The sequence below is a fragment of the Notolabrus celidotus genome, chromosome 23 (assembly GCF_009762535.1).
Source record: "Notolabrus celidotus isolate fNotCel1 chromosome 23, fNotCel1.pri, whole genome shotgun sequence".
Classification (NCBI taxonomy): Eukaryota; Metazoa; Chordata; class Actinopteri; order Labriformes; family Labridae; genus Notolabrus; species Notolabrus celidotus.
In genome coordinates, this window is record NC_048294.1 from 5469124 (window position 1) to 5497106 (window position 27983).

General features: G+C 42.4%; 1 protein-coding gene across 2 annotated transcripts in view; it reads right to left on the minus strand.

The window, feature by feature from the left end:
* Positions 1-27983, minus strand: part of si:ch211-200p22.4 (phosphatidylinositol-binding clathrin assembly protein) — a 146085-nt gene that overhangs the window by 88875 nt on the left and 29227 nt on the right. For both annotated transcript variants that reach the window (XM_034676580.1, XM_034676581.1), the window contains exon 2: positions 20638-20780. In XM_034676580.1, coding sequence (XP_034532471.1) covers positions 20638-20780 — 143 coding nt within the window. The remainder of the gene's footprint in view (positions 1-20637; positions 20781-27983) is intronic.

The window sequence follows — 27983 nt, forward strand, 5'->3', positions numbered from 1 at the left end:
TCCTACCTGCTTGCTTCTCCATTTTATTACTAAGTATTTTAAGAGTCAAACTAGAAGAAATACGTCAACTTTACAATAACTCATGAAAACAGCTGTCTACAGAGGCCTCATTGTGCACTGAATCCATATTTGCAGCGTTTCAATCCAGAATCTGACCACTAGAAATCACTTTTCTACCCACACTTCATTTAAGTCTTCACAAAAGTAAAGTTTCAGTTGGTAGTTCAAAGAAACAAGTCTGGAATTAGCTGCTTCTCCCACGTCACTTGTCTAAAATCCCCTGAGTCTTCATTTATCAGATGCTCTTCTCTAAAACAAAATGCACCAACACCAGAGGGGACAGCTATCTACTGTTCGTTGACTTTGTGTTTCATTAAGGTGCCTCATTTTCTTCACTTTGGTCTGCCAAAGAAAATGACAAGAAATAAAGCCTTCAAGCTGCTTTGTGATGAGATGCACTACCAGCTGGGTGAAACACCCAGAAATAAGTTTCCCAAATCTACCAAACCAGAAACCAGAGCCTCAAAGAAACCAAAAGTGGAGACAGGCAATAAGACACCAAGGAACCAGAGGATGGGAAAACTGTGGGATTCCACATCCTAGAGGTTACAGCTAAGCTTTGAAACAACTGGTCATGATGTTTGTTTTGTTGAATTTTCATCTTCACTCAATGGTTTCATCAGATTGTGACATTCACTTGGAATGATTAACCAAGAAAAGCAAAGTTGGACGGAGGGATGACGTACCCCTTTTCGACCAACGCAAACCTGGTTCTAGTTCTGGGCTGGTGCTCCCAATTGTTCGGAGCTGGTTCAACTTGCGAACCAACTCGGCACCAGTTTGTTTTTCCACCCGTCACTTCTATGTGACTGCTTTTCCCAGCAGCGCTAGCGTGAACTCTACCTCACAATAACAACGATGACGGACAAGGCAGCATGCTTGATGGTGTTGCTCCTGGCTTTTCATAATCACATGAGGTCCCAAGAGAACTTATCCAACTTTACAGACACATCTGTGCTACTCGTCGTGCTTTCCATGGACGCCGACTTCATATGAGAAGAAAGGTAATGCGCCCCTGACATAAGCGGTTCGCAGTTCTAGTTTCTAGACCAGCAAAGAGTTGGTGCTGCTTAGGAACCTGTTTTCCTGGCCGGTAGCCGGTTCTCTTGCTGTTGAAACACAAAAAACTGAGCACCGGCTCCAAACCGGCCCTCAAACTGCCTCGGTGGGGGGTAACAGAGATAGACAACATTAAATATGTGGTTCCCACATAGCAAAATTGGTCTGATAGGTCTGGGCCAAATCTGGTGTCAAGCCGGCACTGCTGGCTGACTGCTGGCATGGCAAGTGGTATGTCAACCGGATGTGGACCAGGTCTGGCAATGATGGCATTGTATATATGATGGCATGCCAAATCTGGCCCTATTGTGACTTGGTTTATGTGGCCCAGATCTGTCCATGCTGCATCTGGGCCAATTAAGATTGAGCTTGTGATTAAGCTGGCCCATGTGTGCGTCTCAGGCAAACTATATCTGGGCCACTTAAGGGCCGTCATTCTTTGCTGTATGTTGGCCAAGTGTATTGTGGGCCAGAACCGGGCCAGACCAATTTTGCTATGTGGGTTGTATTTTCGCCACTGTGTTTGAGATACTGAGCTAAAGTGTTCCCTGAGATGTTTTAAACTTGTTAAAGGCCTTTCCTTTATGTTTCAGCCTGCTGGTCTCACCTCATTTATTTCCCTTCAATAGGTGTGGCTCTCTAAATTATGGTGCGGCTAACTGTTGCCTCTTTAAGTTTGGGAAGCCATTAACTCAGCCAATCAGAAAACACATTCCTTAATAATAGCTGTCACCTTTGTACATATGGGTGTTGCATGTAACTTAATTGTTGGATCTAATTGAGGCCTTTGGTTAAGTAAGACCAGAGAAGTGTGAATGTTCTCTTACAAAATCAGACTTTACGCTTTATTGTCCATTTTTGCAAAACTCTGAGCCTGAAGACACCCTGACACGACCATTTCCTTTTTTTATTTAAGAGATGGATAAACTAAAAAGAAGTTGTGTCTGCAGTCTGGATCGCTACCACGACTTCAATTCCTGGATCACTTTAGGCGAGAGAGCAAATGCAGTCAAACAGCTAATTGTAATGGTTTAAAAGCCATTGTATCAGGGGGTTGAAGCTGCCAAGCTAATTACAGTACTACTAATTAAACCTGGCACTTGAGGAGAAAGTAGTGGAAGGAGTAAAATGACTTCTCGCAGGCTTTTATGAGAAAGTGAGTAACAGGGGAGCAAACATTAAAGAGATGCAGTAAAAACAAGATTACCTCATAACAGACGAAAAAGCTGAAAACAAAATAAGACGAGTGGTGTTCTGTTTGTTGCGGGGCATGACTGAATGCGCAAGCTTAGAGGAGGTGGAACAGGGATTTCTCAATTTCATGGAACATTAGGAGGGACAGTATAGCACGCCAATGTTATACTACTTTTAAAATGAACACCTTTACACAGTCAAGGTTAAGTCAGGTCACCAATTTTCTACTGCCTGATATCAATAGAGATGAATTAAAGTGCTGCGAAAAAAATCAACTAAAAAACACACGTATAAAAGGGTATCATCGACGTAAAGCATGAGCTGAATGTTTAAAAGTGATGTAAAAATACAACAATAAAAACATTTATGCAGTTAGCTTCTTTACATTTACACAAAGGATGCAAAAAATTGTACAATCACAAACAGCCTTCTTGTTTTTAATTAGATTTAGCACATCATAGCTGTAGCTAGCGACGTCGCACAGTAACTCAAGTTCTCGGAAAGGGTAAAAAACTTGTAACAGACTTTCTTGTTTCTCTTGCTTGCTTGATTTAAAACCAAGCGGCAACCTCCGGTCTAAAAATATGAGTCTAATGCTGAAGTGCTAAAAAAGTGCAGTTCATCAAGGATCCATTTGAGGCTGGCTCCGGAAGTACCGGAAGTCACATACACGTGAATGGGAAAAAGGCGATCTTTGTAGCGGAAATAAACACGTTTACAGCCTGGTACAAAAGACGAGTGTAGTCTGGATAGCTCATTTCTCGATGTCCTCTCACTGTGAGGGGGGTGAATTTTTTTTTTAACCTGGCAATTTCGAAGATATTGAGATTACGAGTCCTCCAATGAGAGGCACAGCTGCCTGCGGGAACACTGCAGCTGTTGGCTAGGAGGCTCAAACTCCGCCTCTTTACGTCACACTAGCTCAACGGCAGCAATATGGCTGCCGCCGCCGATTGGCCTCAAAACAGCTCTTCAGAAACAGATGGGTGACGTCACGTATACTACGTCCATATTTTAAACAGTCTATGTTTAAAACAAACCTTTTAACTAATAGTAGTTTTGTTGTCAGTGTTGCTGACCTTGCGTTTTATGCTAGCAAGTTAAGCTAGTGTTTGAGCAAATCTGACTTAGCAGCATTACTAGTCATGTTATATGTATTTGCAGCGGTGTAGTTAGTCAGTTAGACGTTCATACTAATGATTGAACCTTGTATCCGTTGCCTTAAAAATACTCTGTTGTCATATTGCGCTTGCTAGGCTGTCCCTGACAATCAGAGTGGGGTTTCAAATGAGTTCAGTTGTGTATCAGCAGGTACTTCAAATCGATCGAATCAGTATTGAAGACAAAACAAAGTAATTGAAATAGATGCAGGCAACCCTGACCGGGAGAATCTCTATTGAGCCAGTTGTTCCCTGCTAGTTTCTAGATGGTTGAGTCTGCTGAGCCCAGTAGGTAGGTGTGCCAAACACACACTCACTCAAACACACGCACACACACTGCTTTCATCTATTGATCACACAGATGAAGCCAATTTACTTGGGTTGGAAAAACTTGTTTATGTGCCCGAGGTAGCATAAGGGAAGTGTGTGGAAAGTGCATCCTCTCAGCATGGGTCACCCTGGAGATTTTAGCATTTCAGATAGGATGTTTGGATATGAGAGATAAGAGGGGGTCCTTATATACCACATATACACATGCACATACACACACACGTACATTACTATGTAGCTAAGAGGGGACTATAATGCTCCACTGACCGTGCAGGGACATCTGTTTGTGCTCATCGCAGCAGACCATTGGATTAGCAACAAAATGTACTTTCTCCAAAACACATTTTTAACAGATACATTTTAAGAAACACACATATATACTGTCCTATGTGACCAAGAGGGGACTATAGTGCTCCATTGACCATGCATGGACACCTGTTTCTGGTGATTGTGGAGTATTAGCAACAAATTAAACTTTATCCAAACTATATTCTTACAGTTACATTTTAAGAAACACACACATAACACATATGCTGACACACACTCATACAGTCCTACATGACCAAGAGAGGACAGCAAGGCTACACTGACCATGTGGGGACATCTAGTTATGCTCATCACAGTGGATTGCAGTGTTAGCAACAAAATGTACTTCATCCAAAATATACATTTTTGTAATTATACTTTAAGAAACACACATTCACACACACATACTGTCCTTTGTGACCAGGAGGGGACTATAACGCTCCATTGACCATGCATGGCCATCTGTTTCTGGTCAACTCAGAGGATCGCTGTATTAACAAAAAGCACTTTATCCAAAATATATTCTTACAGGTACATTTTAAGAAACACCATAGACTGTAAAAAATATGGACGTAGTATCCGTGACGTCACCCATCTGTTCCTGAGAGCTGTTTTGAAGCAAATCGACGGCAGCAGCCATATTGGTAATGCGGAACTCAACTAGGCAGAGTGTGACGTAGTGTGAGTCTCTTAGCCAATGGCTGTGTGTTCCCGACCGGGAGTCACGTCAGTCATGTCCTTATTTGGGCAAAACTCATAATCTTAATATCTTCTTAACCGTCATGTTAGAAAAAAATTCACCCCCCGTACAGTGTATGCCATTAGAGAGATTAGCGTTGTAGGGCCAAGCCGTTTTTTGAACCAGGCTGTAAACATGTTTATTAAGGCTGCAAAGATCGTCTTTTTCCCATTCATATCTATGTGGTTTCCGGTGTTTCTGCAGCCAGCCTCAAGCGGATTTTCGATGTATTGCAGTTTATATCACTTCCGCATGGGCTTCATCGTTTGAGCCCGGAGTTTGCCGCTTGAGAAACACACACACTCTCACACACACAAATACTGTCCTATGTCACCAGGAGGGGACTATAAAGCTACACCGACCATGTGGGGACATCTGTTTATGCCCATCACATTGGATCGCAGTGTTAGCAACAAAATGCACTTTATCCAAAATATATATTTTCATAGTTAAACTTTAAGAAGCACACACATACACGTATGCTGACACACACTCACACATTCCTATGTCACCAGGAGGGGACAGCAAGGCTACACTGACCATGTGGGGACGTCTATTTATGCTCATTAAAGTGGATTGCAGTATTAGCAACAAAATGCACTTTATCCAAAATATATATGTCTAGAGTATTATTTAATGAAACACACTTAAACACACAAAAATGCTGACACACACTCATACTGTCCTACGTGACCAAGAGGGGACAGCAAGGCTACACTGACCATGTGGGGACGTCTAGGTATGCTCAGTGCAATAGATCGCTGTATTAGTAACAAAATGCACTTCATCCAAGATATATTTGACAGTTGCATTTTAAGAAACACACACACATACACATATGCTGACACACACTCATACTGACCCACGTGGCCAAGAGGGGACGATAAAGCTACACTGACCATGTGGGGACGTCTATTTACAATCATCGCAGTGGATTGCTGTATTGGCAACAAAATGCACTTTTACCAAAATATATTTTTTGTGACATTTTAAGAAACACACACACACACACATACTGTCCTATGTGACCAAATGGGGACTATTGTGCTCCATCGACCATGGGTGGACATCTGTTTCTCGTCAACACGGAGGATCGTAGAATTACCAACAAAATGCATTTTATCCAAAATGTTATATTTTAAGAAAACACACACACACACACACACACACAGAAACACTGATACACACACACACTGTCTCAAATGACCAAGAGGGGACAATGAAGCCACACTGACCATGTGGGGACATCTATTTCTGGTCCTTTAGAATAATAACAGAATGGAACATTTACAATTTTGGTGTTTTTAATGACATTACAACAAATACAGTTTCATTGTTCACTTGGATTTTTTTCTTTTTTTTTTTTTTACAAAATGTGGGGTTCCAGCTGTTTTGAAGGATGTCTAGAGGAGTTTCCAAGCACCATGTAGCAAATGTAGATGAAAATGTAGTCTAGTCAGGATGTTAATGTTTGAAATATAGTGTTGAAGTTATACAAGGAAGACACACAAACATGTACACACACTGTACATGTCTTGCAATCTGCCTCTACGCTAATCATCTTTATGTCGGCCTGAACAGCAGCTGATAGGAAGCACATGTGATGACTTTGTGTTCATCCATGCGCTTCAGATTATCACAAGTGACCCCTATTAGAGTCAGGGTGACCTCACACACACACACACACACACACACACAAATAACAACCTCCCTGTCCCTGCTCACTCTGACACAGCGCTGCTTGAGTCAGCACATTTACAACCTTTATCCTCTCCCTGTCTTTCAACGCTCCTGTCTCCTTTTCCTGTTGTTTCCTTTGACTTCTTTTTTCTTCCTGCTCGTCGTCTTACTCTGCGAAATTTCTGCATTTTGTAATATTCACACTCAAATGTGTTATCACTGCCCCTGTCTCTGTCTGTGTCGACGCTGTCCAGAGGGAGGTGAGGGAGTGTAGTGATGAGAGTGCTCCGGTGACGTCACTGAGAAACAAATGGGCAGTTCGCTATCTGGGACGCTGTCGGCGGGTACTCACACCGCCGTTAAACTCTTACCGTACCTCACACACACACACACACACACACATAAACAAACACACATCCACAGAGAGAAGAGGAAAGCGACGTCCTGCTACCATCAGCACTTTCACCGGTGTCCTCTCCAGACTTGTCCCCGTCTCCTCTCCCGTCCTTAATGACTCCTGCACTCTATTTTCGCTCCTTCTTCTCTCCTCCTACCACATTTCTCCCGTTCTCCCACTGAACTCCATCCATCCGTTTGTATTCAGTTTTCATGCAGTCACAGCTCTCCATCCCTGCTTCTTGATGCACTTTGGTGCAATCAATCAGACTGTAATTTTCCCCCTGCAGACACTTACAGCTCTCCTGTTCTGTCCAAGAAGGCACGATGGGTAGTATTTTATGAAAGCCTTGTGTCCTTGAGAACAAAATCCTCAAAAAGCGTTTCACAGCGGCGTGTTTTCCTGCACCCCGCTTTCTGGCAGATTCTGAGGAGTCACCATACACTGAGGGGAAACTGAAAACTAAGAGCTTTAAAAAAAGGATTCCAGTTTAAAATAAACATCAATACACAGCGAGGCTGTGCCAGGGTTTGATTTTCTGCTGTAGTAAATTCTCAAGAGAATGTTTTCTAAAGCAAATCTAAGGAGGTGAAATTGCTTCATTATACCGAATAAGTGCAAAAAACACAACTAGATTAGTCAGAATTATTGATGCTTCTTTTCATACTGCAGGAATAAAATGAGTTGTTTCTTTCCATTCATCACTCATGGTCATCTTCATTGGCAGTGCTATCTCTCAGAGATGTTTTTCAGTGAGGTTCATTGTGAAAATGTTCAACAAATATTAAATAGATTGTCATGAAATTTGGTGCAAAAATTCATGATGCACGGAGAATAAAGTGTACTGAATTTGGTGACTAACTTACAGGTAATTATTGGACAGTATCAGATACTACACAATGACTAAAGAAACCCCTGAATAATCATTTGTTGCCATCAACAACTCTTGAATTTTAACTCGTCCAATATGCTGCTACGACCATATACCTGCCATGTTCTTTTTTTTTTTTTTTTTAAGTTATATTTTGGGGCATTTTTTGGCTTTATTGGATAGGACAACTGGAAAGAGACAGGAAATGTGAGGAGCAAGTCTAGTCAATTCTAGTCAGAGTTAACTTCCACTGGATCCACTCCGTTGCATTCCGGCTGCGTCTCTGATCCGGCAGGTCTGAGCCCTCCGGATCAGATACACAAGACTTCTATTTTTGCTGGATGCTGGAGCACGACACATCAATCTAAAAAGAGTAGATCAAGTGGGACAGGAAGTCAGGTTTCACCAAAACCAAATGAAAACATCCGGTTAATTTTCAGAATAAAACACTCTGTGTTATCACCAGATCGTATTTCACTTAACTACAACGACAAACCGTCATGATGAGCGGAGCCAGGCCTGGAGTCAACAGGTCAGAGGTTTTCAGAGGACCATAAAGACAACATGGATGAGGAGAGGAGGAGGAGAATCCTTGATTCAGTGATTACTGCGGGACAACCTTGGTCACATGACTCCAGCTCTCCGATGGTCCGGCTCCATGCTAGGTTCTGAAAATGCAACCAGTGGGTGTTGACGGACGAGAGAGCATGGAGCTGGACCGGAGAAAGCCCGGACACGGATCTGGTTGAAGTCTGATGTTAGACCTCAGAGCCCTCTACAAGGGATTTGAGCGTTTGGTCGACTAAACGATCAAATGTTATCTCCCTTGCTAGCTGGTACCAGTCTGTCAAACGAAATATGAATATTTTTGTTATTGCAGTTGGTCATATGTTGTGTCTGAGCTGCAGCACAGTAACCTTCCACTTAAGCCATGGCTGTACCTCCAGTTACTGCCATAATGCTTTAATGCTCTACTACCTGGATGTAAACAAGCACAGACAACAGATAGCATCTGATAGTGGGGTGAAGTTTGGCAGTATTCACATCTAGAAAATGGAGATAGAGCCGTATGTAGGCTGTGTTTACCTTCCACCAAGCATTGCAAAGTTCCACTATTACCTAGTTTACCTATTGTTTCCACGTCTGATTGAAAGTGGTGTGTTTGTCTTTACTCCACAAGTCATAACTTGAGCAGAGAGTGTCAGGCTGTCCAGCATCACCCCGACCCCCCTCATTTCTATCACCTATCTCTGAGTCTGTTAGCTCTGTGGTTTGTTTTGCAATGTCTCACCTTGGAACAAGTGTCCCAACCTTTTGTCCTTGTGAGCAAGTTAGCACAACATTAGCATTTAGCTCAAAGTAATGCCGTGTGTGATCACTGCCCTCAAGGAGCAGCTAGCATGTCTGTGGACTGGAGGAGCACAATGCCTCATAGAGTTTTTCTTCTTCTGGTTTGGCTGAGCAGACGTCGACAGCTGTTTGTATTTACCGAAACATCTTTCTGGGAAATGTCTCCACGATATTTGAGACTTCTGCCCTCAGTGCATTTCAAATGTTGAGCTGTTGAGAAACTGAGAATCTGGCTCCTGTGTCGCTGAGAATTTATCCAACATCAGAAACATGTGCACAGTTTTAAATCTAGCAGGGAGTGAAGTCATTTAACATTTAATCTAAATTACTTTATATGATGGATGTGGAACAATCATTCCTCAGTGTCTGTCATGAAGATATCATTTGACATCTTGTTTTATTTTAGGGATTCATTTAAAGCTGAAAAGGGTTTACTTGAAACCAAATGAAACACTGCCATCAAATATCTAATTACAGAGAGAAAACATGGGGATAAAGTCTGAGAGAATCAAAAATACTGTAAAAGAAAGGTGGATTATGTGCTGGATATCCATCTGAAGAAGTGCTTTTAGCCTCTCAAACATTGATTTTAAAATAACTCTGACTTTGATATGACCTCATTTACAGGAAACCCTTTTTCCTGTACGGTCATTTGCAACATCTTTCCCCATATTCGCTCCATTTTATGTACAAATTCACCTTTGTTTCATTCTACTCATCACTTCCTCTTCGTCTTACTTTAACCTTGATGAGGTCTGGGGTGGTTGAAGCTTCCAGACTCCCAGGAGAGAGACTCAGCTGTCTGAGGCTCAACGTCCTTACATTTACAGGTATTTTTAAAAGCTGATTTTTTTTACTCTGTCCTTTCCACTCTAGAGGTGTTGATGAATATTTCTCTGTCTGGACAACAATGCAGGAAAGGTTGAAAACACCCACATGAGCATGCCAAACTAGTAGGGGGGCGCTAATGAGTAGTCAGTCTGTCACATCAAACACCATAGAAGAACTCTGCACATGCTTAAGCAGCAAATGTGAACAGTTGGGAACAGCATGTTAAATTGGACTGCCACCAGACCCCTGTCCCATCCGTCTCCATCCACTTTGGTCCGGCTCCATGCTCTCTTGTCCGTCAACACCCACTGGTTGTGATTTCAGAACGCAGCACTGAGCAGGACCGCCAGACAGCTGGAGTCATGTCACCAAGGTTTTCCCCCGGTAATTACTGAATCAAGGATTCTCCTCCTCCTCCTCTCCTCATCCATGTTGTCTTTCTGGTCCTCTGAAAACCTCTGACCTGTTGACTCCAGGCCTGGCTCCGCTCATCATGACAGTTTGTTGTTGTAGTTAAGTGAAATAGGATCTGGTGATAACACAGAGTGTTTGATAATGAAAATTAAACCGGATGTTTTCATTTTGTTTTGGTGCCTGACTTCCTGTCCCGCTCCATCTGCTCTGTTGAGATTGATGCGTCGTGCTCCGGCATCCGGCAAACATAGAAGTCTGCAGCTGCAACGCAACAGAGCGGATCCAGTGGAAGTTAACACATTGACTAGAACAGAAACCTAGACTTGATTGGAGACGGACCGGACACGGATCCGGTGGAAATCGTCCGTTACCAAGAATGGAGATGAATGTGTTTGGACGGATGACGAGGTAGAGTTACCGAATATTAAGTTAACGCTGTGCCAGGAGAATATCGCCTTGGAGTCACAAGACATAACAGACTGGTAGCCCGCCATCTTGGATATAAAGTGCATGCACAATACATATTGTAAACAATTGTTAGGCAATGATGTCAGGGTTCACCAAAACCTACGCTCTAGCCTAAACCACCAATAATGACAAAACAGATTTTTTAACCTCCATTTTTGGTGACATTAAACTCTGTTCCCATGCGCACCAGAGGCCAAAATGCAAAGAAGCAACTATGCTTGTATATATGTTTGAAAGTCCCATCTACATAATTGTGCACAGAGCCTGAGTTCTCCTGTCCATGGATTGGAATACAGAGTCTAGTGGTGGAATTTGGCTCTCCCAGCCATTGTTTGAGGTTTCCTGCTTGATTGTTTTCAGTATATCAGCCTATCATACAAAGACTTGGAAGGAGAAGCACACGCTGACAAATGATAACAACCGAGACAATAGCTGGACAAAGAAGACTAATCATATCCCTTCTTGTAGATAGTTACTAATCAGTAAAACTCATATCAGTGCTTTGTATGCGGCTCACTCACTGTAACAAACACCAAGAAGAAGAAGAAGAAACAATTCAAACTCCGGGCGCTGCAGTGGTGTTTCTTTGACGTGTGGCTTTGTACCAGCACAAAAGTGAAATCCTGATCAAAGATATTGACGGACTCTTGATCGCTCGTAAGATTCAGAGTGTCACTGGGGAAGGAGCCAGGATTGCTTCTTGGCAGGGAGGAAAAAAACGGAGGTGAAGAACTGAATGAGTATCAATACTGGCCTGTCGGCTCTTTCCTCTCACACACACACACACACACACACACACACATAAAATGGGCTATTACTCCAATCAGCAACCCAATCCCTTTGACAAATATGGCAGCTGAGGCAAAGAAGAGATATAAAAAGTTAATTCACCTGCCGTTTGCTCTGAGTTCCCATATTCCATTTGAGAGCGAGGGATGAATTCATTAGCAGGAATAAAAAAGGACTGCATTTAAAAACAGCTGCATTTTGCTGACATGCAGACAGCTTACAATGGATGCAAACAGAAGACTAAGTTTAAATATGCACAGATTTAACAGTCTGTTGATTCACATCCAGCTGACAACCACTAACTTGAAGGAGAAGCAGAACAGATACCTTTTACACCTTGTTCATGTGTGATGTGTAATACAGAGGAGATATGATGCTGTTTTTGCCGACACTGGGTGATTTAAATGGCAACAATAGTAAATGCATACTGCTAACAGACGGCTGATCAATAACTACATAACTCAGGAAGTGTGAGTCTTCCATTACGGCTCATCACCGCCATAAAATGTCTGTTTGTGAAGCATTTAAAAGCTAGCTAACACATTAGCCTTAACACGGGATCACGGAGTCTGCGAGTGAATGATGTCCGAATCGGTTTGCTAGGTGTGACCAAGGTTAGCAGAGCTAGCACCACTAAGTCAACATGGGCCAGCAGAATACTGACTGGGAGTTACAAGATGTAAACAAACTGGTAGCCCGCCATCTTTGCATCTAACACCACCAAGTCAGGAACAGCAAAATCCAAAAGAAAGGAGATTTGTGTGTTTGACTGATGATGAAGTAGAGTTACTGCTTCCTGTTACACTAGAATATGAAGTCTACAAGTGCCAGGAGAATACTGACTGGGAGTCACAAGATGTAAACAAACTAGTAGCCCCCCATCTTGGATTTATTCAGGTTATGGCTAATCCACTTTTAACAAAAACAGGCTGGGTTGTATCGTCAAAGTCTGCCGAAAGATCGTTTCATCTTAATGATCTTGGCCATCTTTACCAAGTGAGAGCCACTCAGAAGGCAAAGGCCATCCTTGAAGACCCTCACCACCCCCTTTATTCAGAGTTTAGACTTCTGCCATCAGGGAGGAGGTTCACTTATACTAGGAGGACCAGATCTAACAGATATCTTAGATCATTTGTACCCTCAGGTGTTGGGTTTTTAAACAAACTGTTGGGCGTTGCCATTTCACATAGGATTGTGATACCTTTGGTCTCATATTCAGAATAAATGATGTCATCCACGGGAGTTCCATAGTTATGTATTTAAATTAATGTGTGAGCTTGTGTTTGTTACTATGTGTATTGCTGGTGTGTATATGATGTGTGTGGGGACTACTGTTGCAAACCAAATTGCCCCTTGGGGACAATAAAGATTTTCCAATTCCAATTCTGAAAAGGTTAACAGAGCTAGCACCACCAGCCTTCAGTTCTCCTTGTAGGTTAACGTACACATGCCTGTGCTGGTTACTCATTGCTCTGATTGAGTGGTTATAAGTCAGATTAACAGTCTCAGCCGACACAAAACTAAATCTCCATTTTCTAGAACAAAATACTCAAAAACACGCTTGTGCTTGTTTACATCCAGGTAATAGTGCTTTATGGCATCTTGGCAGTAGCCATTAACTACTGGAGCTAATTGTGATTGCTTTGCTACAGCTTATAAATAACATATGACGAGCATTTCGGGCCTCCAATAATACAAATATTTAAAATTTGTTAAACCAATTAGTAAGGGGTGGCAACTTTTAATCTTTTAGTCGATTAAACTCGCACTCCCCAAGTTAAAACATGCTAGGCGATGACCAGCTTGAAGAAGACAGACACAGAACAAAACATGGTATAGGCTTTACCATCGATGGGAACGTTTAGTTTGACCAATTGAAGAAAATCAATGTTTCTACTTCACCATGGATGAAAATGTTAAGTTTAGTATTACCTCCTCAACCCACAAGAAGGCTGATGAGAAAATATGGCTGCCATGAAATGCAACTAACCGTGTAATCTGATTGAGCTGCACATCATCTTTAAATCAATATTTTGTGTCAGCTTGTTTTTTATTGTTGATATCTTGGTAATGAGCAGGAGAATGTATAGTGAGTAGGTTGTTACATGATCCCTTCAGCTGTTATACCTCCATAGTTATTACTTTCCTTCCTTTGTCTTCTATCCTCTTTTTCATACTTCTGCTTTCCTTCCTCATCTCACTTTCCTTTATGACTCAAGCTCCTTTCCTCCGTTTCTCTCTACCTCTTCCTTCCTTTCCAAATCCTCCGGTGCTTTTCTTTGACCCTGTGCCCTTCTGTACCTCAGATTTTTCTTGCCTACCTCTAGCTCCTCTTCTCTACATACTTTTCCTTTTTCACCTCCCTATCCTCTCTCTTTCTTTTATCCTTTTTTCTCTCTCCACCTTCTCTCTTCCTTACCCACCCTTTCCTTCTGTAACTCAGTTTTTCAAACCCTCTAGTTCGTTTTATTTTTCCCACCATCGTTCCTTCTCCGTTTCCTCTCATGATTACTCACTTGTTCCTCACCTTGTCTTCTGACCCTCACCTATTTTTCCTTCCTTCTTTTTCTCATTACCTTCCCCTTCCTCCCCTATTTTCTCTCCCTTCTTTCTTAAATATCTTTGACAATTTAGCCGATGTCAATTTTGGAACATTGTTAACTTTGAATTAATGAGACGTGAGCGTGTCAGTTTGTGTAGAAATAAGTGTTCACTTTTCCTGATGAGCTTCTTATCAGCAGAGAGAAGCCTCTAAAAGCTGGGCTCAGAGTCCTTGGCAGGCCACACCTGTCACTGAGACCGAAACAAATGAAATTATATCAGGCTTAGCGGCTCTTTAAGGCAGGGTGACCTGAGTTTATAACATTTCAGAGGAAAGCTTTCAGTACATCAGCAGTCGGCTGATATCTTAGATAAAAAATGACTCAAAGAAGCTGTGCGTGTCCGCCCTCGCATCCATCAGAACATCATCAAGGATTCGGTGGCAGGTTTTAGAATTAAATGATGACAAACAGCGCTTTCTTTTTACAATGAAGGTGCATTTCGACCAAGAGTTCCGGGGTCTTTTAGCCCCCAGAACTACTTTACCTGGAACTAAAAAGTTCCTGTGCCCCCATTGTTGTCTGCGTTTCGACCGTGGGCTGAAGTCCCGGGTAGATTGTGCAAATCAGGCCAATGACGTATGGAGAAAAACAAGTAAATGCACTACACCACCAGACCAGTAGAGGACAGTAAAACAAAGACGAATGCCATTCATCACAGATGACACCATAGAAGCAGACGGACAGGCAGGTGTCATTATGAGCAACACAACAGTTAGCCTGTTAGCATGAAGAGACTCAGCTGGCGCTGTTTTAGATGGTGCTATATTTCATCACAGATGGATTCACTGAATCAACACGTGAGAGGAGATAAGCGCGAGGAGCAAAGACGTTTCAACACGGCTTTAAAATCCTTTTGAACTCAAAAAGCCGTGGCAGAGATCGGCCGGTGTTTTGGTTTAAACAGCGACCCTGTTAACTGGAGACTCTCAGCCGGATGCATCCCTCATAAACGTCTTTAGACGATCATTAAATATCTGATGAGGATATTTTGAAATCTTAATAAAAACTAAACTAGTTTGCATTCCCAGGAACTCCCTCTGTGTTTCAACAGCTGTGTAAACTCCACAAACACTGACACGTTCAGCTGAAGGTCTCCAGTTTTACAGGGTCACTTTTAAAACCGTAACACCGGGAGAGACGCATTCGCGGTGGGCTGAGAGAAGACTACTGTAGTAGTACACACACATACAAAAAAGATAGAACAAATAAAAACTAATGAAAGAAAGAGAAATCAAGTGAATCACAGATTTGTGTGATGTTATTGTGGACGACGGGCGGAATAAAAACACTGCGGTTAATCTACCAATCAGACACGATCAGCATTGCAGACCCTGCCCCCCGAAAGCCCTGGGACCTTTGAAGGGGGGAGATTAAACTAAATTTAGACCCTGGGTCCACCGGTTGAAACACACGTAGTTCCTGGGTAAAGTTCCTCTGGTTGAAAAACGCCTTCAAATGCACACTTTATTACTACAGCTACTCTCTAAATCTTTTATCAGTGTGCCGGCTGAGCTGGCAGCGGTCAGCGCGTTGATCTCAACAGGAATGTACAGTCTATTGACCCCAATTCTGCGGGTCTTTGCTTCCTAATTTAACGGCCAGGTTTCTTTCAGCCCTGACTGTAATGGATGGGACGGCCGCGAGGGAGCGGGGGACACCTGGCCGCCGAGCCTCAGTCAGCACCGCCGCCCTGACAGGCCTGATGAATGCGGGCTGATGAGTGCACACTACAAGCGCCTGGAGACTCGCTCTGTGGGCTAAAGCAGAAACGCATTGCTGTATATCCACTGTGCGCATAGGCCTTTCTAAACTCCTGTAAATCATGCCGGTAGTTTCTACAATTAATAACCTGCAAACAGAAGCACATACACTGTGAATCACTGTATAAACGCCTGTTGTGCTTGAATTATCAGCAGCTTTAAAGCAACCAGCTTAGCACGCTCCGTGTTATTAATTTAAGGGAACGAGATTACAATGTGTAGCACTATTCACATTTTATATCCTTGACTTATTTACTTGCTACAGGCGGTGGTGGAGGAGGAATACAATGCAATAACAGGCTTTAATTGCTTCTGTTTTAAGTGGTGGAACACAAAAGATGCCGCTGGAACATTAATATTATTATTTAACAATAGATTAGAGGCAGAAAACATATAGGAAGTCTGTTCTGTAAAGCTGTTTTAAGACAGAAAAACACCAGTCATAGATTTGGCACAGCTGGATAAGTCACTTTTAAGTCACTCGTCAACATCAAACAGGAGAGATAAATCAGGCCACATCATGAGAATACCTCCAAACCACTTCCTGCTCTCCGCTTTGACCTACTTAGCATGTTTGGGCTTCATCAAAAACTGATGCGGGATTTTCCACAGCTTGAGAAAACATTTAAACACGCCGTCATCTGATGACCTGATGTCCCTTTGAACTGCATGTGAGGTCCCGGCTTATGCAAGAGGCTCATTACTGGAAGGTGCAGGCTCATCTTTCATGCACCTACACCGCCAACCAACCATCTAACGTCTAGTTTTCGACTAATGCTCTCTACGCCTAAAAATACTTGCTGCAGTGAGATCAGCGGGGCGTCTGTTTTGGTTTCAGTGAGTTTAGTTCAGTTTCTTCGGAATGCCAAAACAGAGTGATCTCACACCCGAGTCTTCCTCTTTTAAAAGGAAGTTTAGATTAACGCGACAAACAAGGAACCAGCGGGAGGAAGCGTTGCGTAATGTGCACATAACTGATCTCGACCAAACAAGGAAGTGATGCTTCTCTTTTTCAAGGGAGTTAGAGAGGAATGTGGCGCAGGGTGCGGTGGGTTTCGGATGTTGTTTGAGTACAGTGGGTGTGTTAGTGGACTAGAAGGTGAAGTATTTCAGTCGATGCATTCAAGATTGTTGTCGGTAGACAATATGCATGGTATGTACAGTTTAAACATGCGTATATGAGCCAATTATATCACAAAGCTTCCTGATTTAGGTTCTCGTTTGGAGATTAACTCAAGTAAATCCACTTTTATAGCAGTTCACCAATATCATGCTCCCTTGTCTCGTAGGTTCCTCTGAGTTGCTGACGTAGATGTTGTGCTGCTATGACGTGTTAGACTCCAGCGGCAACAACTACTATATCTGTCTCACCACTATCATCTCTCTCTTCATCTCCCTCTATTCCTCTTTCCAACTCAGTCTCAGCAGATGTGTGTCTAACATGAGTCTGGTCCTGCTCAAGGTTTCTGCCTGTTAAAGGAAGTTTGTCCTCGCCGCTGTAACTTGCTAAATACTGCGAGGTGCAATGCTCATGGTGGATTAAGTTGAGAAAGACTGAGTCTTATCCTGTCTTGATGTTGGGTCTTTGTTAATAATAGAACATAGAGTAAGGTCTAGACCTGCTCTGTTTGTAAAAGCATCCTTAGATAACGTTTGTTGTGATTTGGCGCTATATAAATAAAGATTGATTGATACAGATACTTTGGTATTGAAGTATGGTTTTATTAGTGTTCCAAAATGAGAAGAAATGCCCTTTAACAGTTCATACAGTGTAATGTCTTTGTTTCTATGTGCTTAGGTGGGCTCCAGGAAGAATAGCTGTTGCTTTGGCCACAGCTAATGGAGATCAGAATAAATGGAAGTAAAGTGAAATAATGCAAACACAAATGGTTGAGGTGATTTGAAAGCTGTCTGCACCAAATGTAGCACATCATCTGTTGTAGTGACTCACACTTAGTGCTGGGCGATATTAAAAAAAGATGTTGTCACGATTAAATATTTCATATCAGTTGAGATTGACAATTATCACGATAAATATCAAATCAATATTTAAGTTTAAAGGATGATTTTTGCTCCTGAGTGATAGTTGAAGACGGTTTGTTAGCTTGTATCTGGATTTAGTTTTCTGATAAGCTTCTTGAATCCATAATTTCTGACGGTCCCATAAGAAGCAGGTCTTTTGTGTAAAATTAGATTTTTGTGAAGTTTTAGTTTGTAGATTCTTTTTTTTCTCAGGTTGAGGTTATTTCTATAATTTGATTTAAATTTACAACAAAAATATATAAGCAGAATTCCATATTTCTATTTTTTGTATTATTTAACTACTATTCTTATATTGTAAAAACTACCTATGCAACTCACCACTGCACTGTATCATATTATTTTAGCCTGTACATATTAGTCATGCCTATTTGTTGTTCTTTTGTATTTATAGCTAATGTTATTGTTATTATATTTTTATTTTATTTTTTATTGTAGGTCTTATTCTTATTCTAATGCCTTGTACAAAGAGAGCACAGTTTACTAAAGTCAAATTCCTTTTCAAGCATACTTGGCCAATAAAGCTGATTCATTCATTCATTCATTAAATATGTTCTGTGTATCAGTTTAGTACAGTATTGTTTAGAGCAGCTGCTCTAGGGATGTCCCGATCCAGATCCCAACTATCGGATCGGAGCAGATCTGGGCGTTTTTTTAATTTATTATTATTTACTTATTTGTTTTTAAAGGAAAATAAAATAGCATTCAGCTCAACTCTCTTATCTCTTGTGCAACTATAAGCAAGGCAAACACAAGTATCGGATCGGGACTTGGCATCTGCAAATATTCCATATAAAAAAATCGGATTAGGATCTGGGGCCAAAGAAGCTGATCGGGACATGTTACAATGTTACAATGTTACAATGTCATTTAGCAGACGCTTTTATCCAAAGCGACGTACATACGAGAACAAGAACAACACAAGCAAAGATCTAGACAAGAGGAAACAAGATCAGTAAGAGTAACAAAGTGCTTCAAGTCCATTTGGGAGCAGGTACTGCCAAGCAGTGTAAAGGCAATGCACAAAAGTAAATAAGGATACTTTTTTTTTTTTTTTTCAAAATAAGGAACATCTACAATGAAGCAACCAAACCATTTAAGACCTTCCATTATCATCATCAACAATTAACATCACCACAATAATGACCAAAGTACCAAGTGCTGGGTCACTCAAGACCTGAACACAGATTCCCAGAGTAGAGCAGGACAGTGAGAGTCAACTGTAGCTGGAAGACATGAGACATGATCTGCCACTGGGGACAACAGTGGAGAACAGTCTAGCTAAGTGCATAGTGCTTCCTAAAGAGCTGGGTCTTTAGCTGTCTTTGGAAAGTAGAGAGGGACTCTGCAGATCGAATGGAGTTAGCCAATTCATTCCACCATTTAGGGACAACAGAAGAGAAGAGTCCAGCTAGTGATTTTGAGGCCTTATGTGCTGGAAGCACTAGTAGCTTTTCAGAGGCTGAGCGTAGCGGGCGAGAAGGGCAGTAGACCTGGATGAGGGGTTCCAGGTAAACTGGAGCGGTTTTGGTGACTGCTTTGTAAGTCATGATTAGAGTTTTGTATCTGATGGGAGCTGCAACTGGAAGCCAGTGTAGCGAAATGAGCAGGGGCGGGACATGAGCTGTCTTAGGCTGGTTGAAGACCAGACGTGATGCTGCGTTCTGGATCATCTGGACATCCCTAGTACACTCTATTCAAACAGAAAGAGCTTTTTTTGCTGGTTTTGAATAGTCAAAGAAACTGTCTAAAACAGAATCCCAAATCCTGTTTGGAATAATGTGTTAGAGCTCTGTTAAAACAGAAAGAGCTCATGATTTAGCAAGCTGCTAAATCAAGAGAATCACAGCTTGTAACAGTAGTCTTCTCTCAGCCCACCGAGAATGCGTCTCTCCCGGTGTTACGGTTTTAAAAGTGACCCTGTAAACTGGAGTTTCACTTGAAGAGGAACACTCTGTATCTAATTAGAAATTAATAAAACTCCAAGAAATGAAACTAAAACTCAATCAGACCTAATCCCCTCTCCACACTCCTGCATAGAAACACAGACATTTGGCTGATGTGGGGTTAGATCAGACCAAAGCAGAGCGGCGTCTGGTTAAAATCACAATTAATACAATCCAGAAAGTTCTCCCAAACATCGCAGAGATTGGTTGAATTTTAATTCCTAATTATTGTGTCAGAAAGTCTTTGAATCCATCGAGAAGGAGGAGGAAGAGGAGGAGGAGGAGGAGGAGGAGGAGGAGGAGGAGGAGGAGGAGGGTGATACTCTTTCAGCTTCAAACGTGTTTTTTCATGAAGTTCATTTGTTTGATTATTCATTTGCTTCCATGCTTGTCCTCCATCTCGCTTCCAGCTTGAGCTAATTAATTTCCCTGCACTCTGCAGCTATTTCCATTATTCACTCTGTGTCCAAAGTGTATGTCTCACCCCCCCCCCCCCCCCCCTGATGCTGATCCTGATGCTGATACAACATGAATACATGATCTAAATGTGTGTGTGTGTGTTTGTATTTATGAACGTGTTGAGTAATAGTATGACTGATTGATGCAACCTCCAGTGTGACTGTGCGTCTGAGCCTCCTACCTCATTTCCATACATCATGAGGTGGTGAGTGGTGATCAGGGCTTTGAAGACCACCACCCAGCTGGAGTTGGCCGTGCGCTCGAACAGCGTGTCAGCCAGCTGGGGAATGTTCACGTTCATCTCGTTGGTGCAGTGGATCAGATCTGGAGGGAAGAGACACAAACGGAGTTACACAAGAGCAGTAAGCAGGAATGCTTTTTAAAAAGGTCTGACAACCCTGATCGACAACAATGGCAAATTGCTTTCCTCACACAGAGTCGGAGGAACGCAGACATGCAGAAACACCAAGGACAGACAAACACACTTCAGCTGAATGGAAATGAAGTGTGAAGGACGGATTCTAAAGCTGCAAGAACTTTTTTTTTTATAACCGTCTCCTCTTCCTCCTCTCAGCTGCTGCAGCTCGCTCGGCTCTGCTCTGTTTTTTTCTTTTCCCCGAGCAGAAGTTCAGATGTCATTCGCTCGCTGAACCTGCAGGAAAATTGAACCTTCAGGCGTCAGACAGAAGCCTGAGAAACTACAGATAAGGACGGCTTAGGCAGATACTGCTGTATTGTGATGTACACAAGGAAACAAGTGTAAATCTGTTACTCTGTATACACTCACAGGATGTACTGTTTGTTCTAACGTGGGCGAATTATGCAGCACTTTCTCTTTCATGATATTTGCACCAAGGAGACGGACACAGCTGGACATGAGACCTTTAAAAAATAAAGTATAATGAGTGTTTCGTGTTACAGCACTGCATCCTTAATGCTGTATTTTTACAGTAACTTACAGCCATCGCTTTCCAAATTCATACAATGCTGTTCTTAGCAATAATGATTGACAGGCCTGTTAGCAGTGGTTTTAATGATGCATCAATTGTAACATTCCTTTTCTTTAAAGATTGTCCAAGTTCAAGAAAAAGAAACACAGCTGTTCTCTTTTGTTTTCTAACGGCCAAATTCCACCAGATCTGGTCCGTCTCTGATCCGTCATGGCACCGGATCTGATAGGTTTCTATTCCAGTCAATGTGTTAACTTCCACTGGATCTGCTCCGTTGCAGTGTCACAGTGTGTACATTCATATTGCCTTACAGTCGATGTGGAAGAGAGACACATGTAAACACACCGCAGCTCCACATGCCACAAGATAATCCCCCTTTTACTACTCTGTTAAGTCTTTGATGCATGCTCAGTGGTGGGACAAATTGGTGCCACCTCTACACTTCATCTGTGACATTTACTTTGAAGGTGAGATGCCACTTGGGTGTAAAAAGTCCTGTCTCAAGCTGGCATTGCAAATCTAAAACTATGTGGTGGTTACAGGAAATTGAAACTTTTTAATAGTTTGTTTTCATCTCTTATTGTCTTTTCTACTTCCTGCCTTAGACTTGAGTATATGCATTTATTACAAAAGCACAATACACTACCAATCAAAAGTTTGGACACACCTTCTCATTCAGTGGTTTTTATTCATTTTAATTATTTTCCACATTGTAGATTAATACTGAAGACATCAAAACTATGAAATAATCTGGTTCTGCCATAATCTGGATTACAACAGTAGTCAAATAGCGCTATCCATTGTGTGCTAACCCTACCTCTGAACATCACAACATTAAGAAGGCAAGTCATTCTACAAATTAACTCTTGACAAGGCTCATGTTAATTAGAAACCATTCCAGGAGACCACTTCATGAAGCAGACTGAGAGAAGGGCTGCCCAGAGCATAAATATTTTTAAAGGCAAACTCAAGACCGACCTTTTTAGTCTTGCTTTTAACTGAGTTTTATTTTTATTCTTAATAGTTCTATTTATTTATTTATTTATGTATGATCGATGTCAATTCAGGAAGATGTAACAATAAAGATAAGGTAAGATATGATAATACCAGCAGTACATGTCAACATGAATGTTCATTGAATTCAAATATTTTCATGAAAGCATCAATAAATATGCACAAAAATCATAATACATTTTCAGCTAGAGCTCCAGGAATACAAGAGTGTGCTGTATGATCTCCTGAAAGAACATTTTTAACAACTCATCCCAAATAAAAGACTGAATGATGATCCGGGGAAGCACAAATAAATGCAAACAATGCATCAGCATGCATAGAAACCTCTTTTATCTGCTGAACGTCACATTTATTTTTCAATACGTGATCAAATCTGAGCAGATCTCCCTCCTCTCTGTTCACACCACTCTGACTGAGATTGATCTGAACTGATGCATGTCCCAGAGCTTATTATAAAGATTCAGAGTCTTCACTCACAACAGGTAGCACACACACAGAGGCCTCTCAAGCACAAACATCAACACACACACACACACACACACACACACACACACACACACATCGATCACTCAAACCAGGTTTCATCTTTTCTTTTGTTTGTTTCATTCCTCCCGCATCCACCTCCCTCTTCCCTCCTCCGCCTTTACTTCCAACCTTCATCCACCTCCTCCTCCCATTCTTTGTTCCTCACCACGGGACGTGACGGGCTGCCGGCTCTCGCACCTGGTAACTACGGAAACAGCTTCTCATTAGACTTACTCCAGAACTGTAGCGGAGGAGAGTCCCGTGGGGAGACTTCATCATCATAATCAGGCACGTGTGCTCCAACGAGCACGCACACACATTCACTATTTCCTTTACACACACACACATTAAAGAGCACTTCGACATGGCATCTCTCAGACAACACACACACACACACACACACACACACACTCCAGGTTCTTTAGTCAATACAAATGAGTACAGAGTCATGTAATACACGAAGTACATTACGGCACAACACATCCATTTAGTGTTGTGAATGACAGCCGACCAGAGCGACGTTCAGCGGCTAACTGAGTGCTTCTGAATTGCAGTTTGCAGCACGCTGAGAGGCAGGAGGATAAATCACAGCGTTTCGTGCCTGTCGGGAAATGTTCCAGACATATGAATGTATCAGCATGTTGGACTGAGGCTTTTCAAACGAAGATTGTTGCCTCTCTGTATCTCTCTACAACTCACTTTTTCCTCATGACTGAATCCCTGCACTTTATTATTCATGCTAGGAAACATTTAACACCTCCGATTGAGCTTCTCAGATTATAACAGTTATCTAAACTGCAGTGATAAATAATATTGGTGACAAAGAAGAACAGTGTACTGCTAGCTGAGAGTTTAGCGATGGCTAGCAAGAGCAATAGCAATCAGTGTTAGCCAATTACACTTTGTTTTTGGTGTTGAGATGATTAGCTGTATCCCATATGCATGAATTTTAAGTTGCTGATTAGAATTTACCAATATTTGGGGCGCCATTGGTTTATCGGTTTGAGTGTGCGCCCCATGTACAGAGACTATAGTCCTTGTCACAGTAGTCGCAGGTTTGATTCCCGGCCTCAACCATTTGCTGCATGATGTCTTCAAGTCTCTGCTCCCGACACTTCCTGTCTCTCTTTAGCAATCCTGTCCATTAAAAGGCAAAAATGCCCCCCAAAACAACCTTAAAAAACCCAAAATAAAAGTAGTGGGGTGCTGGTGGACTGGCAGTTTAAGCGCCCCATGTACAGAGGCTATAGTCTGCATCGAAGCAATCCCAGGTTTGACTCCCAGCCTTCAACATTAGCTGCATGGCCTCCCCCACGTTCTACTCCCCACATTTCCTGTCTCTCTTCAGCTGTCCTGTCAAATAAAGGCGAAAATGCCCCAAAAATATACCTTAAACAACCAAAAAAACACTAATATTTCTTATAAAAGTTGTCCTGATACTGATATCGATACCACTTTATAATTAGTATTATTATTAATATTGGGCTTTCACAAGCTAACACTGTTTATGGGTGGCAAAGTAGGACAATGCACTGCTAGAAGAGAGTTAAATTTTGGCAATCAATCAATCTATCTTTATTTGTATAGCGCAAAATCATAAACGTTATCCCAAGATTCTTTCCAAACAGAGCAGGTCTAGACCATACTCTATGTTCTATTATTAACAAAGACCCAACATCAAGACAGGATCAGATCCAGTCCCATCTTACAGACAGGACCAGTCTGATCTCATCTTTAATCCACCCTGAGCAGAGCACTTTGCTGCATTTAGCAAGTTGCAGTGGCAAGGACAAACTACCTTTAACAGGCAGAAACATCCAGCAGGACCAGACTCATGTTAGACACACATCTGCAGAGACTGAGTTGGTGTTAGCAAAGGCTAGCTTGATTGTCAAGAATCAGCGTCTAATTCTAACATGCTATAGGTTAGTATCTGTCATGGTTAAATGTACAGATTAAAGCAGTTCTATGTTGTGACAGGGTTTCATTGATGCTCTTGTAAAGACAGTGTTAGCAGTGATGTAGTTTCTCTATCGGTCTCTGGAGAGGGATTTGAAAGCCAAACAATGACCGGCGCCATATTGGTCTTTCAGCCTACTAGCAAACAGCTACAATGCACCCACCTGTCAGTCAACTCAGCCACGCCCCTAACCGAGCAAAGCTCCGCCTTCTTATTGACTTAATGGAAGCGTTATAAATAACTAACCCCCTCTAGTCGGATGTTTGTGAATAAAGAGCGACATACCCAAATCTGTTTATGAATAATGCCTTCAGCACGAGTTCAGCATTTCAATACAGGCTCAGCGGGCTCTCTTTTGGTTTTTGAAGCCAGTCCCAGGAGTACACTCGAGGGACTGCAGTGTTCCTCGCTGGCTTCACTTCTCAGCGCCTGAGGTCACCGTTTGTCTCTTGTGGAAATCAAGAGAAGCTGCTAGCTTAGCTTGTTTGTAGTTGCTCAGCTTGCTTCGAGGGTAGGTTTCCCTCAGTATTCTGACCCAGGCAAACACTGATAACAAATACACCTGCCTACGTCTAACAGCGTTACTGAGTCCAGCATTGAGGAGGGGGGAGACAGTAACTGAACGTGTCTCATTAGAAGGCAGAGGGCATAAAAAGCGACAGGTGGCCTTGTTATTGAATTAATTACTTATGCTGCTATTGTGTTAAGAGTCAATCAAATGTTCTCTTTTAGTTCAGAAGCTACCTTTGCTCTTTATGCATCTCTCCATCTATCCTCTGTCTGTCCATCCCTGCTTCTTTTCCACAGAGCTCATGTTTTTTCATGAGGTCTGGAGTGGTGTGAGAGAGAGAGAGAGAGAGAGAGAGAGAGAGAGAGAGAGAGAGAGAGAGAGAGAGAGAGAGAGAGAGAGAGAGAGAGAGAACTAAGAGAAGGACTGATTAGGTCTGTGGGGACGCCTGTGCACGAATGTGTGTGTGTGTGAGGGTGATAATGTAAAGAGGGTACATGCGCTGACTTAATCAGGCAGAGTGAAAAGCATTAGATGCCACTGATCTCAGACCAGGGAGGGGAGAGAAAAAGGGGAAGGCGAGGCGAGTGAGTCAAACATATGGCACAGGACAAAAAAAAGGGAGGGTAAAGAGAGGAAAGAGAGGAGAGGTGAAAATAGGGTGGGAGAGAAAAATAAGGGAGGACATGAATCAACCGGAGCGGGAGGAAACCTGACAGAGGGGAGAGGGGAGAGGGAAGAGATAGTCAAAAGATAATGCGACATGAGAGACATGAGAGTCTCTTCATACAGACAATTTGCAGGAATCCACACACGGCTCGACGAGCTTCCTCGCCTCGCTCTCTCCTCTCCTCTCCTCTCCTCCTGTGGTCTGCTGCAGAAACAGGTGTCGGGGTTGTTTTTGTCTCTCCTCAAAGCAAACCCTCTGCACTTATTTTGACCTGATGCGAAAAAACAGCAGAACACAGAATCTAATCTGCAACCGCAAGGCTCTGACCGACACCTCGACGTCCTGCAGGGGAACTACCTGCAGAACAGCTGCACGCTGAATGTGACCCGGCTAATTGATGCCGACACATTACATGATCGTTAAACAGGTTGTAGAAAACATACACCCCAATGTCAGACATCTATCCTTACTGAACGGATGCTTTAAAGCGGAGTCCAAAGATCTAGCTTTGACTGCATGGATATTATTGGTCTCATGCATCATTTTGAAGGATAAACACTGACTGCTGATTGACACTGACCGCTGATTCATGTTTCTTGATGTGAACTGTGAGGCTAATGCATGATCAGACTTCATTTCATTGAGCTGCATCAGGATTTTAAGTATGACTCATTCAAATAATGACTTCATGAACCAAGACGTTAAATACTTTAGGTGTGAAATTCAAGAAGTCTTGCTAACGTACAAATCCAGAAATGTTCACAGTGTTGTTTTCTTTGCTCTTGTCACACATAACCTACATTTGTAGCTCAACTCAACTCTATTTATATAGCACCTTTTATACATACAAGCATGCAGCCGAGGGGCGCATGTGGCCTAGCGGTCTAAGTGCCCCACATACAGAGGCTACAGTCCTCGTCACAGGGGTCGCCGTTTCAATTCCAACCGGTCGACCATTTCCTGACTGTCTTCCCCCGCTCTCTACTCCCCATATTTCCTGTCTCTCTTCAGCTGTCCTATGGAATAAAGGCAAAAAGGCAAAAAAATATAACTTCCAAAAAAAAAAAAGCATGCAGCCGAAAGTGCTTCAGATACCCCTTTTCTACCACCGCGAACCTGGTTCTAGTCCTGGGCTGGTGCTCGCGCTGGTTCAGAGCTGGTTCAACTTGCGAACTAACGGCACCAGTGCGTTTTTCCAAACTGCTCGAGCCCATGAAAGAGCCACGTCATGACATGACATCACTTCTACAGGGATTTTGGGCCCCATGAAAAAAAAAAATCACATTGGGCCCCATCACCAAAGGCCACAAGAACCCTGAGCAACTTCTGTCTGACTGCGCGGCACAGCTGATTAGGGCGACTCAGGCTGGGCTCTACCATTTCATGCCGATACAGGGTGGGGGGGGGCTAATATGAATTTTCCCAAATAAAGTAGAGATCTCTGATATACATTTTATGAAGACAACAGGAACGTTTTTTTAATTAATTTTTGGGCCCCCTGTCAGTCATGGGCCCTTAGAATCATCCAAACTTTTCCCCCCTATATGGCACCACTGCTTCTAAGTGACTGCTTTTTCCAGCTGCGCGAGTGTGAACTTTCCCTCACATAACAACAATGGCAGACAATGTAGCATGCCTGCTGGTGTTTCTCTTGGCTTTTCCTAATCACATGAGGTCTCGTAGAGAACTTATACAACTTTACAAACACTCCTGTGCTACTCATCAGGCTTTACATGGACGGCGACTTCATATGAGGTCACCCAGAGACCTTGGGATACTGTGGCATGTATACGCCTTACCCTTGATTCTGACAGCTGCCAACTACCTGTGCAGAACAGCCACAGCCAAGTGAAGTATCAGCAAAACAAACATGGCGTTCTTAGTGCTTGAGCGCCAAAGA